The following is a 14273-nucleotide window of genomic DNA, read 5'->3' on the forward strand; positions in this document are numbered from 1 at the left end:
TTTCCTATGGCACATAACTCGCCTGCAAGTCTTTTAAAAATAATTGCCTGCAGGAAAACAAAGAAAGAAGCTGCTGTGGCATTATTGCATGCCCATTGTTAACATGCATTGATTTATTGCTACTTGATATACTACACCTATACCAAATCTGGTTACTAAATCACCAAAAGGTGATCCTGGCTTGAAAGCTTCACAGCACGGAGGCCAGGGGCAGACCCAGTGTCAGAGCACTGTGCAAATCAGTCCATGCCAAGAATATCTGCAGTTGTGTTTTGTTACCCAGTACAAGTTCAGCATCTGTTCAGGTCCCCTGTTCTCCTGCTGATCTTTGCTACAAGGAGAAGAAAATGCCTGAACAATAGACTTAATGGACCATATATCAGTGTCTCAAACATCAACACTCCCTTTCTCCACAAACCCTGGAAGCCCATGCTCAGATCCCAGCAGGCCTAACTCCGCCCTTCTTCTTTCCCAGAAAGACACAAGGCTGCAGGTTTCTGCACGCAGGCCAAATGACAAATAGAAGACAAAAGATAAAAAGGGCAAAAAATGCATTTATAAGGGAATGAGATGCTTTTGAGGAGGCAATAATGAAAAAGGAAGATAAGGTCAGAGGCAACAGCCATATAGAAAACACCCAACAAGAGCAAAGGATAGGTGGGAAGAAAATGCTGATGGGAGGCTTAGGGAGGAGAGAGTAAAATGAAAGAGAAAGGAGTCTCAGCAAATTTCCATAATGCAACACTGATGAAGCTTTTTATGATTGTAAACAAGAATGCTCAGAAGTATTCCGTTGCAGGAAGTTTGCATACTCATATTTTAGTATCTCTGAACACTTTCCCAGACTTGGTAGAAACCTTCTGCTAGTGCTGCATGCTCTAAAGCTGGGCTACCCATGTTGCATGGAGCAGTATCACCAAGGCTTACTGCTCTGTGTAACACCAGAGGGACTGACACACCAGCCCCAGCTCCATGCTGCTTTCCAGGACAGCCACAGCTCCATACTGAAGCTGCTGCTCAAGAGAAGCATGACAACATACACATTATGTCTTGCCAAAGCAATGGAGACATCACTTGCATCGTACCTTCTGGGACCTGGACATAGGTTCCTTCTATCCAGAAGCTTGAGGTGATTCTACAAGTGCAAAACAGCACAGTACTATGGAAAGAGATTCTGAGCCACTTGAAGCAAATCTAAATCCGCAAGTCTGAATAGCCTTAAACACTCCCATAAATCTCAGCCTTCACTAGATTGAGCCCAGACTCAAGCACCAACTCAGTGTGCAAACATGTTATTCCTATTTACAGACCACAAGGTGTTTACCTGTCTCTATCCTTTCCGACTCGATATTGTTCATTTTCTCTGACTGAACGTTTGGCTGCAACATTTCCTGAGATAGATTTATACAGCCATAAATAATGAAAAGATTATAGCTGTCCCTGAAACAATTGCTGAAAGAAATACACCATCATTCAATACAAGTGTCAAAAAAAGACTGTCAGAAAAATCACCTTACAGCAGAGAGGAAGCTTTTGAGCTCCACAGAGTGATTTCACCACATTTTTCCATCTGAAACACATTTTGCTTGTGCAGATGATTTGCATGGCATAAACCCCCGTCAGTCAGCTCAGGGGCTGACCCTACTTGTCTGTTCTGTCAGTACTCTCTGAAATGACAAGAAATAGTCTCTGATCTCCTCGGAACCTCTGCTGCAGACTTCAGGGGGAGGACTTTCTAGCGGATTCCCTTCAAAATTGCAGGAACAGTAATTGTATCCCCAGTCCAGGTTGACCAGCTCCCCAAATCGTGTTGGAAGGGATCGCAGACGGTTGTTTCCCAGCCAAAGCGTGCGTAGATTCCTTAAAAGACAGACATCCTCGGGCAGAGTTTCCAGTGAGTTGAAGAGCAGCAGCAACGTTTCCAGTTTCTCCAGCTGTTGGATGCTGGAAGGGATGGTGCGTATTTTGTTGTCGGTCAGGTCCAGGAAGGTGAGGCTCCTCAGCTGGCAGAGGGCTGCGGGCAGGTGGGTGAGGCTGTTGTTGGCCAGGTGGAGGCTGTGCAGCCGCTGGAGGGCCCCCATCTCTGGGGGCAGGGAACTCAGGTGGTTGTTGCTCAGCGTCAGCCTCTCCAAGTGCCTCAAGGTGCCGATTTCAGCAGGGATTTTCTTCAGGTTGTTGGAGTCCATGTAGAGGAGGGTTAGGTTCTTCAAGCGGCTGATCTCGCAGGGCAGCAGCTCCATGCGGTACCTCAGGCAGCTCTCTCGTTCTGGGCTCATCTCCAGGGCCTGCAGCTGGTCCAGGCCAAAGACCTGTGCAGGGACTGACGCCAGCTCTCTGCCTGAAATCTTCAGTTTCTTCTTCCCTTCATACCTTGGATCGTGTTCTGTGAGGTACCTCCACTGTAAGTCAGGACCTATAGGGAGGCATCTGAAGGAGGTGGCTGTGTTCATTCTCCCAACAGAAACAGCTTGAACCAAGAGCACAGTGGTGACTGATCATTTGTTGCTCGCACCATGGGCAACAGCTGAGGTTCTTGGTTGACTGAGGCCTTCTGTCAGCTCTCTGCCAGGCACGTTAACAAGACACATGCAGAGTGTTTGGGTTGCTCAGATACGTCTCACTGAGTAAATATTTGCCCTTCTCACATGGCCAGGTGCTTCCCTTCCAGCACTGCAATGTACACAAAACCCAGCTTATGGATGTTTCCTCTTGATCTAATGGTATTCAGAAAGTGAAGGTGTTTAGAAAGTGAAGCAGCGGGTGGGCAAACATAAAGCGGCTTTGTTCGTGGAATTCACGTTGGTCAGTCCCAGGGGACTGCAATTGAAGCAGCCAAAAAGATAAAGCACATGGTAAATGAGGCGAGAAGACAGACTCATAGCTGGTGCGGGGGAGCTGGCAGCCAGGAAGAGGGCCTGCCCTCAGGGCAGTTGTGCCTTTAACATTAAGCAAACACAATAAAGCATAGGTTTTGAAATCTGAAAGTCCTCCTCACTCCTGCTGAGCTTATGACCCTCTGTGTCACAGAGATAGGATCTTGTGCTGAACCTGCTCTGACATATTTAAAAAGAATTTTTTATTTCTCACAGCGTAGCTTTCGTAGGAGATGAGAAATACCAGGTTTATCAAAAGCCACTCAGCACAGCATGCTGTGTACAGAGAAGGGCATTTTCCCAGAAGGAGACAATTGTGGGTTTGAAGCCTCAGGCTGAGAACCTCTTTTATTTCACCCTCTAATCCATAAGGTTCTCAGCTAAAAACACTTAGAATGTCAATTTAAAATGCTTTTCATGAAGAAATTTCTTCACATTCTCCTACAGGCTATTAAAGGCAGAACACAATGCCTTATAAGCATGGCCTGGAAAGATCTACTAGGTCAGGTCTGGTGAAGAGTGATGCTCCAGTTCCCCACCCAACTCCGATTCCCCATCCATCAGATCTCCTCAGCCCCATGTGGGGCTGAGCTTGCAGGGGGCCTGTGTCCCAGCACTGGGGAAGTGCATGGCAGCACAGATGGGTGGGGAGTGTTGGAAGCCCTCTAGCTGGAAGATGCTGACCAGAGTGTTTCAGGATTATAAATCAATCCTCCGGAGATACGGATTTTCAGTGCTGTTGCATACCAACCCTTGGCTTGGATTCAGCATGCAAATGCCTTAATCCTATTGAAATCAAGCTCTGGATTTCTTTCAGATTCATCTTCAGCATCTGTAAGATAAAACCATATCTCTAGCCTGGTATCCGTCAGTGCTAAGAGGTTATTTTTGAATTATAAGCACCTGGGATGCTGGTAGTTTCCTGATGGAGTCTGCAAGCTACTGAGCTGGGACTATCACAGCTGAATGGCCTACAATGTGAGCAGATCCCAGGGTTACTCCTGTTCTTTGGGATCACCGTAAATGTCAATGAGATCTGAAGGCTATGCTATCTTCAACAAGAAGTGGTGTACATTTTACATAATAAAGGTTCAACAGAGGAAATCTAATAGTTTTTCATAAGTAGGAATATGTACAATAGCTTGGAAATATATGCCAGAGATGAATACAACAACCAAGGACAAGTGAGATTTTTTCACTTGCAAGGGAAAGCTTCTGACCAGAAATAACAGACCTCACAATTAACCATAAAAATAACACTCAAACCAAATTCCCACCAAGAGAGTGCTGAAGAAGGTACTGCAATGAGACACATTTCAGACTTGAAGAAAAGCCATCCCAATGTGTTTCTAAAAATACATTGTCAGCTATATCCATCCTGTGAAATACACTGAATTTGTGTGTGCTGCTTTCTGCTTAAACACTCTTCCCTCTCCACATCAAAATCCAAGCCTTTCAGACACATCACGCTGACCAAAGCTGTGCTTAGAGAGAAAGACTTTTGTGATGCTGGGCACTGCTCTCCCTCTTGAACTGTTTCCCTCCAGGAATCTGACCCTGGGCTTTACCAAGGCAGCAAGTTCTTTTCTGCTCCATCTTGCAAGACATCTTTCTTCCTAATGCTGCTCACTGGCTCATCAGGAATGTCCGTGTATGATTAATGCCCCTCTGTCACATTGTTCCCTTGTGCTTTCTACATGCGGTTCATGATTTAAAAATTAAAATTACAAGAAGGAGCCCATATTTTCAACACGTGATCCATCTACAGACCCAGAAGGATATTCTCATTCTCAGTTCACACAAAGTCCAATGAGAATATCGCCAGAGTCAATAGTCTTAAATCAAGGTGCATGATGAATTCATAATTTAGCCTGAAAATCTGCTTTGTAAACCAACTTGGAACAATGAAAAGTTTATCACCTCTTTAGGCTTTTCTAATCAGTTGTTCACGTTTCACAAGTCACAACACAAAAATCCATTTGTGATTTCTAGGTTTAAACTAGACTGACAAAGGCAAGCATTCTTCCATTTCTTAACTCAGCTTCACCAGTACAAGGTGATGAAATGAAAGTCCAGGCTCTGATGGACTCTTATTAACCTACAAAAGGTGCCAGACCTAGGATTCAGAAGGCAACTAGATGGCTGATGCAACGATTCTTCCCCCAGCAGAGCTGGCTTTGCAGGGACATCAAGCAGGACTCCTCATGGTAGGATGCTCACCCTGTGCAGGGTTGCCACAAAGCAGCATCCTTTACCCTCAGCAGCACTGAAATCCATCTTACAGAGACTGAAAGAGGTGGTAGTGGATTTTTTCAGTAATTTAATGTTTTATTTTCTGTTATTTCCTGGCAAAAGGACAGTACATGTTTATGCCATAACACTGTCCATCTCCCTGTGCTATTTCCATAGTACCCAACACCTCACTGTCTGTAACACATCCATCCCCATATCAACCCAGTAGCAACATGAGTCAGTAAAGATGGAAGACAGACACTTATCAGAAACTCTTCTTCTATCAACACCAGGCTAATTCAGGTAATGCAGCCCAGAGTGCTTCAGCTTACTACTTTAGGATGCTCATTCAGGCTGCAAACCTCACACTGGAATCACCTAAATGCAGGTGTCACAGCCTGGCTCTGAGCATGAGATTCAGGAACCTAGACATAAGCATCTCACATCATTTGAGGTGCTACATAATCTCCCTCAGGGACACCCAGTGCAGATCTAGGATACTCCCAGGTCTTACACTGTACCTGGAAGTTTTTTTAGACTAAGGAAGAAGAAGAAGGAAGAAGCTTTTTACAATAAGGGAGGTGAGGCACTGGCACAGGTTGCCCAGAGAGGTGGTGGATGCTCCGTCCCTGGAGACAGTGAAGGTGAGGCTGGATGGGGCACTGAGTGACCTTATGTAGCTGTAGATGTCCCTATTCACTGCAGGGGAGTTGGACTAGATGGCCTTTAAGGGTCCCTTCCAACTCAAAGGATTCTATGAAGTATTCTCCGGGTGTCTCTGGTACCAAACACATTCTCAGATGATGATACCCAGACATGCATCACCATCACGTCCTGTTTCAGAAGCTGCCAAAAAACAGTCTGTAGCAGGTTAAGGCTTGGACAGTTTTCACATTAAAAGATCAAACTTTCTCCATATTTTTCTTTTTATTTTCTTTTAATTTTAATTGTATTTTTTTCTTAATTGCCCAGAAAGTAAAAGATGTGCTTATCTCCCTGACAGTTTTGTGCTCAGAGCACAGACCTGAGGCATAGCTGCTGCTGCATTTTTATTGTGTCTCTGGAAAAAAAACACACATTTGTTTTAGTCCTGAGCAGCACCATTTTGCTTTGATTACACATTTCTGGATAAACATGTGGAATTGAGTTCAACCTTAGACAGTTTAATTATCCCATATTAATGAGAGGTGTGAAAAGGACAGCTCAGGAAAGCAGCATCACAAGATTGTAATGAGATGAGCCTCTCAAACGCAGCAAAGAAGGAAAATAATTTATTCCTTGTTACAGCTCCCAAAAAAAGCTAATTTAGAGCAGTTCAGAATACAAATGTAAACTGTTAAATAATGTAACACAAAAAACTAGTTTCCCCAAATTAATCTTTCTAAAATTTTAAATTATTTATTTGACAGGCAAAATATGTAATGGAATAATAGTTTGTTTGCTGTAACTGTAATAATTTACACAACCGATTTAAAAAAAAAAATCTCCAACAATATCATAAAATGCATTTATCATTAGCACCTTGGTAATATGCAGACAATACATTATCTGGCTCTCTAATGTGATCTTATCAGTATGTCCCCTCTTACCATGTGGCTGGCCAAAAAAATTCCAACAAAAATACCACTGGATTCCTGGGATTAAGTCTCAGACGTATTGAATGAACTTTATGGTGATGTACCAAATGCTTTGTTTCTGAGCCAGGAACATTGAGATGCAAAAGCCACATCCTCATCTTGTTCAAGAGCAGTTAGGAGAGCAGGCACACTCATTACCTCTGCCCTGTCTTTCACCTCCTGCATCCATTGCTGCCTTGCAAGTTGTTTGGCAGACAGTACTGGGTGGCTATAAGCACCAGTCTTGATCTGAGTCTGTAGCAAGTGTCTTGTACTCCTCCCTACTGACAGATTGTGCTTGGTAAATGCCGATTAACTGGCTGTAGAGGAAACAAGGTTTAAGAAAAAGCACAGAAATGGCATCCACTGAACTCAGAACACAAAGGCAGGAATGGACCAAACAGCCAACAATAAAATAGAGAATATGCTAGAGCAAAGGGAGTTAGGCTGTTTCCCCTTTCCCGGGTACAGTTGCCCACTGCAGATCTTTTAATATTTATTGAAGATGTCGGTGTGTCTCATTTTCCTAACAGACTGCTGCTGGCAATGGCTTTAAGAGATTTGCAGATGAAATGAGTTATCAAAAAAAAAAAAAAAAAAAAAAAAAAAAACAACAAAAACACCAGAATCTCCTTTGTCTAGATTCCAGTGCACCATTTTGGAGAGATGAAAGTCCCTGGAATTAGTTTAACAGAGCATCATTCTGTATTTACCCATCACATGGTACAGTTGAGTGTATTAAAGTCTGTGCCACGCACGGTATATGCAAATATGCATGACACAGAGTTTGGGGAGTTTCATGTCATAGAATCATAGAATCACAGAACCATTAAGGTTGGAAAAGACCACTAAGATCTACTAATCCAACCGTCAACTCATCACTTATCACGTCATGTCACATTAATATGGGACAATTAACATGCCTGACCTCCATAAAATCTGCTCATTGCCATGATATTTATTCAAAATGATGGCTCATGCTATGTTGAGAGGTATCTCTTGAGTAGGAAGCTTTTTCTACATCACCACTGGAGGAATGAAATCTCCTCCATCCAGCACTAGGAAAAATGATGATGTTAAATAGTATGTGATCAACATGGTTGTCTAAAATCAAAATTTAGCAAGTTGATCTAAGATGCTATACAGTAACATATACTATTCAGTTACCAGAAAACACAATGCTCTTCACTTCATGGTATGTTCACTTTGCTTGGTCTTTCCACAGACAGAAACACAGTAAAATCAAATAAAAGAATTTATTTGCATAGGAAATAGCAAGAATATCACCACTGAGATCTACATAGGAAAGACTTTGCTTAATCTACGAGGTAAGAAAAAGACTCCAAGTCTTGCAAATAGTCAGCTCTGGGCTTACAGCTACAGTATCTGATTTGGGGATAGTTAGAGACAGCTGTGGCTCTGCTTGGCTTAGCCAGTTTGGAAGCACCATGCCACGTGGTGAACATGCCAGCAGGGCAGGGGGCCACATTTATCTCTCCAAAAGACGGATGAGATTTCCAGACAGATTCAGCACTGAGTGTCTGTATCATGCTTATTACCCTGATCCCTCAGTACAAACTGCTTATTCAGAAGAGTTTTGGAAATGTAGCTCCTTTGCTGACACACACCCACATGTCTCTGTCAGAAAGTTAGACTGAAAAGTGACCAGTTGTGAATGTCTTCTCAGACTCTGTCCCCTCTTTATTTTCTCAGTGAATTTCCAACTCTACTTTGGCAATTAGCTGTCAAGCAAAATGGCCTGCACCTGAGTTTTGGCTTTCACTCTCAAACAGAATTTCCTGTGAGTTTCTGAATGCCTCTTTGTTCTGACCTTTTCCTCAGAGATGAAAACCAGCCTGTAATGTCTCAACTGCCCTCTAAAACACAACTTTTCCAAGTTGTCACAGTGGATCATTCAAAACAGTGAAGTCAGGTGACACTTTGCTTCCTGAGATTTTTAACAGTAGAAGACATTCTGTGCTGCACTGGCAGATTTCTTGGGTGAAGCAGTGGTAGAGAGCTGTGTGTGCATTGACAGTGAAAAGTGGATTTGGCAGCCCTGAGCTGATGGAGGATAGTATTGTGGCTTTTTCAGTGGGATCTCCCTGACAGAAAGAAGATAAGCTCCATGTGATATGAACATACCCTTTGTCTAATGAAGTTATTGCACAAGGAACAGTGAGTCAGGCCTCACTGTGAGATTTCACAAGGTCCCATAAAAATTGGCTTCTATAGAATTCAGATTCATTTATGGACAGAAGAACATTAAATTTAAAAGAGATCTTCCAGGGAGCACATTGCCTGTCTATAACTGTCTGTCCATTGTGAGCTGAATGTATTGGAGATCTCTTCCCCAGCTTTGGCATGACCTTACCTCCCTATCTTCTGTGTGGATGGCAGCTAGCACCACAGTCTAGTGATTACAGAGTTAATGCCCCATGCTGCACAGTGCAGGATTTAATTTCAGTTTCAAGGCTAAAGCTTTGGAAAGAAAAAATTGGCATCAGAATGGTTTTGCATAAACTGCTACACAATACATCAATGTTGTATGCTCTTCAAAAGAAAAAAAAAAAACACATTTTTAATGTTTTAATATGCCCTGGTGTTAGAGAAAACAAGATCAAATTCACATATCACATCAAAGATAATAATAATTATTATTATAATTCATAAAAATAATCTGACCGACCGGCAGCATTTGTTGGCTTTAGAAGGCCTCCCATGAAGGAAACACAGGTGAAGACATCTGAGAGCTCTTGGCAGGCTGGATGAGTTCAAGTTTTGAAAACAAGTCTGGGGATACTCCCTGTATCCTAGGGCCCTTTGACGTTGGCAGGCCTGGCAGCCAGGCTTGCATAGTAAGCGCATTGAGAGGGGTCACACTGTCCGTTGGCTCCCGGTGGTCCCTGTGGGCCCATGAGACCAGGTACCCCAGCTTCACCTTGAGGGCCAGGTGGTCCTGGTATCCCATCTTTGGCATAGCCAGGCTCCCCTGGGAGGCCTAAAATAAAAACATAATGCCCTTGGTGAGTGGCACCTTCAAAGTGCAGTACCTTGTAGAACAGCATCACAGGAGATGGCTTTACTGCCTATACTGGGATGTAGGCATCAGCTTCCACAGATTTGGGTCTGGCTGACATACTTCTGTAAGGATGTGGCATTCATGGCTCCTCTGAATGCAAGATTTCCACCCTGTATGCATAATTGGATTACAAAACTGTACTATGTTCTCACCATGTTATTGAAGTTGTGCAGCTGCACAGGCCAACTAATGACATGTAGTCCTCATAGAGAGGTGGTGAGAATGGGAAAACCTATGGCAAGAGTCATTTGTGGGAGATAATTCATTGTATGAAGTAGAGTGGGTTCATTGTTATTTTAAGGTAATGCAGGACCAGCATGCCCAATGCAGCCCATGGAGTAATGAATTTTTCCCATAATTTCCTTTCCCACCAAAGCAGGGTGAAGGTAAAGCTGATGGTTCCTAATTACAAATTAGAAACAAAATAAATGTGCTTGTTTATCAGTGAAGATAAAGCTTGAGCTGTATGCCTGAGACAGAGGTGTTAGATACAATCTTTTATAACAGGCTGAAGCTACCTGGATCTCTGCACTCAGCTTGGTCACAAGAAAATTCTGGCAAGTGCAGATAAGGCACTTCGCTGTGTACGTAGTAAATAAAGCCTCACTTTGGACTTGTCCCAAAGGTCAGTTAACATAACTGTTACAGACAAGGGTCATTGTGTTTGCCAATCAGGCTGAAGAAACAAAGGTGGCTAGATGTGATGCTAGTGTTTCTTTTATTCCCTTTGGGCCACTAGCTATAGAAATAGCGTATGCCATTATTTATGTCAACTTGATTATTTATCTAATATAGAATAGATCTTTGTCTTTGTGAATGTCCTGAGTTATATATATATATATATACTGTTGCCGAACGCAGGCAACCCTCTGTATTTTATCCTTGCACGCTGAGACCAAAAGTCTGGTCCAGGCCAAACACTGCATATAGGCACCAATATGATGAACAGCAAAATGGCGTTTATTGGTAAAAGTTACAGAACTATATAGTATTTCTTATCTTTTACTAGACGGTTCCAGAAGCTCACGCGAGCTTCTGGCCAATCATACTGTAAATCACACTCTGTCCACTCGCTTCCGAAAACCCATATACAGAGTGGTCATGTACTTTGTTATCAAAACAAAAAGTGCGGCCTCTCAATCCAACGTCACGGGTTCATCTAAGTAGGTCAGCCAATAGTCAAGCACCATGGGGAAGGGCCTTCCGCGTTACAACCCGAGCGCTCCGTTATACGCCTATTGCAACAATATACATTTGTGTAGCTTTCTGAACAAACATACCTGGAATTCCTGGAGGACCTATTTCACCTCGTTGGCCAATGCCAGCATCTCCTTTCTCACCCTTTGCTCCTCTTTCTCCTGTAGAGAGGGGAAAAAGACAACAATTAATTGATAAGCACTATCTATGGAACAAACTACCACAGGTATTTTATCCGCACTTAAACCAACATACTTGCTAAAAAAAAAATACTTCCTAATTGTTGTCACTCCTCTGAGAAGGGGAATAAGTAGGAATGAAGACCTAATCCACTTCAATTCTGGCCGAAGGTAAAACACTCTGCAATTGCTGGTCACGTTCACAAAATCTGCTTTAAAAGACTGAGGCTGCTTCTATCAAGAGTTTTGAGTACTACTTTGATGCTACTAAGAGAATGGTGAATACCAAGATTGTTAAGCAATTCCAGCTTATTGCTTATATCACTGCAACATTTCAATAAAATCTGCCCAAGGCAAGTAAGACTATGATGCAAACTCAGCTCCTAGGTATTCCTAGGACACTCAGATATCTGGCAAGCTGTGGGATGGTTGAGTTGAAATAATAAAGGCTTTCAGGAATTACAATTTTTAGGGAGAAAAAAAGCAGATAAAAAGCTTAACCAATTTGAAGTGTTAATTTTTCCTTTAAAAATTAATAGAACAAAATCCTTCTCAGTTTGCTTCATTTCCTAGCTCTTCAGCAGAACTGCTTCTCACACCACCCCTCAAAGTATTCTTTCTGGTATTCAGTGCCTGCACTGAAGAACATGTGGTGGATATATCCCTTTATTGGATTTCCCAAACACACCAAAGGTTTGCTCACCTTTGGGACCAATGGGTCCAGGTGGTCCTTCAGACCCAGTCTGTCCAGGCCGGCCAGGCTCTCCTGGAGGGCCAGTTCTTCCTGGTAGTCCTTCTTTCCCAGGGGGACCAGGAGGTCCTGGTCTGCCATGGGATGCTTTTACATGTGCAGGCTGCATCTGAGCCAAGACATAGGCTAACTTTGCTGTGAAGAGAAGGGAGTGGGTTTGTTAGACAAGAAGCTCATTTGTCCAACTGATGGAGAGCTGGAAACAATGGTCCAGTAAAGCCCAAGTATGGAACTGATGAAATTTTGGGGGCCACTCACTTGTTATTGCCACACAGCCCTTCCCCAAAAGCCATGATAGCGTCTCCATTACCCTTTGTAAATGATTTCAGCCTAATTTCTCCTTAGTTTCATACTTCTCTTGAATATAATGCGTAATCCTCAACAATTCTCTCTGTTCCTTGTCCAAAGAGGATCTGAATGTCCTTTTCTTTAACAGCACAGGTGGTGGATTTCTGTAGAACTCAGATCATTGCTGATCTGAAAAGAAGAATGTTTCCACTGCTTCTGCTATACAGTGGGATGCTGCATGGCTGCTCTTTAGGAAGAAAGCTTTCTTTCGTTGTTCTGGGCTGTTACACAAATGTACTGAAAGCCAATGCACTCATCACTGCCTGTGAAATCAGAAATCACGACCAAGGCAGCTCCCTGTGTCAGCATATTATCTGAATTCCATGCAGCCACATTGCTCACAGCTCTCGGATTCAAACTCTGAGCAGCCTTGAGGGCTCTTTAGACACACTCAGCATCACAAGAACATCCTACAGAATGAAGGGAAAAGGGTTTTCTATGTTCTCTTCAGTGACGCAAACTCTTGACTGCTATTAGACTGGGGTGGAAACTGAATTCTGAGAGCATGTAAATAAACTCGTTCAAACAAATCACCTAATTTCACCATGATCTCTAGAATGAAGGAAAATGTGCATGGATATGTTTCAGCTGCTCCAAGAGCTGTGTGCAGAGAAGCACTACTGCTCTGCAGTTCACTGTAGATGTAAGTCAATATTGGCCTGCAATTCAAATACTTTGCAACCTACATCCACTCCACACCCTCTCCTTATGCTGAATATACATCAAATGTCATTTTACACAAATCTGCCTTCCAGGTAGACTTGTTGCAACAATGCCTTCCGTAAACAGGAGAGTTTCAGGTGTCAGCTACGACATCACAACTATGGAAAGTTATCTTTCATACTCTCAGATCTATCTAGTGGCTTCTCAGAGCTGATTACTTACCGTCTAGCTGCTTAGCTAATTCCTCTTGGATGAGTCTTCTCAGAGTCTCTAGAGATGGAGGTTCCCCCTAGGGAGTAATAATTACAGTAGTAACACAATATAATAATCACAGCCAGGGGATGTGAAAATGAAACTTTAGATGAAGGGACTAGAGGATTGCATTTCTTCAACCAATGTATACACAAGGCTGTGGGACTGCCTGGAAGAAGAACGTAAAGGGATGCAAATCATCCATAATTCCCACGCTGCTGGCAAGCCATCTACTCAATAGCATACGGAGGAAGCCTGGTCAGAGGCTAAATCATAGAACGGCTTAGATTGGAAGGGACCTTAAAGATCATCGAGCTCCAACCACTTGCCATGGGCAAGGTTGCCACAGGCTGCCCAGGGCCCCATCCAACCTGTCCTTGAGAAAATCCCTCTATACACTAACAGGAGAAGTAATACAAATTGAATCAGGAGACTTCTTCTGCTCCACTTGACCACTGTGGAAAGCCTGCCTCTTTCCTCAGCTCTGCAGGTTTCCTCCAGGATAATTACGGCAAGTACCCAGAGTAGGTATAGGCACTGAAACTGGATGACAGGCCTTATCTCAGCAGAACAGCAGCCAATCTACACATTTACCCATTCTTTCAAGCACATACAAGGTTCTGCCTAGTTGCAGGCTGTTGAAAGGAGGCAGGGAGATAGGACTGCCTGGCCATGGTCCGTCCTCCAAGGATCAGTGCCCTTTATTACCCCTCTCAGCTCCTTTGTGTGACAATGCTGGTAAACAGATGTAATACCTATTAGAACTCAAAGTTATGTAAACACTGCGTGTCCAGATGAAAAACTGATGAAAGAATTTTTGGTGGACTGGAAGGAGAATATTTTTGGTTGAGATCTTCCAAGAACATAAAAATGGTTTTAGGGTCATCAGACACCTGTCTCTGCATATTTCACAAACTCAAAGGAATTGTTTTAGCTCTGTTTCAAAAATAAATTATTTTGAACAAACAAGATCTAATATTTTCCCTTGTAAAGTGATGTTTCACTTGAAAAAATATTTTCCATTTTTTTGATTAAAATTGTACCTTCTATCTGTGACAATTTTGAAAATATTTCTTATCA

At 42.9% G+C, this 14273-nt stretch overlaps 2 protein-coding genes across 4 annotated transcripts in view; both read right to left on the reverse strand.

Moving 5' to 3' along the window:
- LOC110393522 (leucine-rich repeat protein lrrA-like) lies at window positions 1629–2450 on the reverse strand. Its single transcript, XM_021386423.1, has one exon. It carries the CDS (start codon window positions 2448–2450, stop codon window positions 1629–1631), a length of 822 nt encoding a protein of 273 aa, XP_021242098.1.
- The window catches only part of COL22A1 (collagen type XXII alpha 1 chain), a 230283-nt gene continuing 222079 nt past the window's right edge, over window positions 6070–14273 (reverse strand). For all 3 annotated transcript variants that reach the window (XM_021388269.1, XM_021388270.1, XM_021388271.1), the window contains exons 62-65: window positions 13164–13230; window positions 11883–12065; window positions 11084–11161; window positions 6070–9722 (exon numbers count right to left, since the gene is read on the reverse strand). In XM_021388269.1, coding sequence (XP_021243944.1) covers window positions 9535–9722; window positions 11084–11161; window positions 11883–12065; window positions 13164–13230 — 516 coding nt within the window. In that variant the 3' untranslated portion in view covers window positions 6070–9534. The remainder of the gene's footprint in view (window positions 9723–11083; window positions 11162–11882; window positions 12066–13163; window positions 13231–14273) is intronic.

This window comes from Numida meleagris, chromosome 2, assembly GCF_002078875.1.
Source record: "Numida meleagris isolate 19003 breed g44 Domestic line chromosome 2, NumMel1.0, whole genome shotgun sequence".
In the NCBI taxonomy this organism is placed as follows: Eukaryota; Metazoa; Chordata; class Aves; order Galliformes; family Numididae; genus Numida; species Numida meleagris.

What these genes read in the sequence shown, in the direction of transcription:
- LOC110393522 (XM_021386423.1), bottom strand. Translation starts at nt 2,450, where the DNA reads ATGAACACAGCCACCTCCTTCAGATGCCTCCCTATAGGTCCTGACTTA.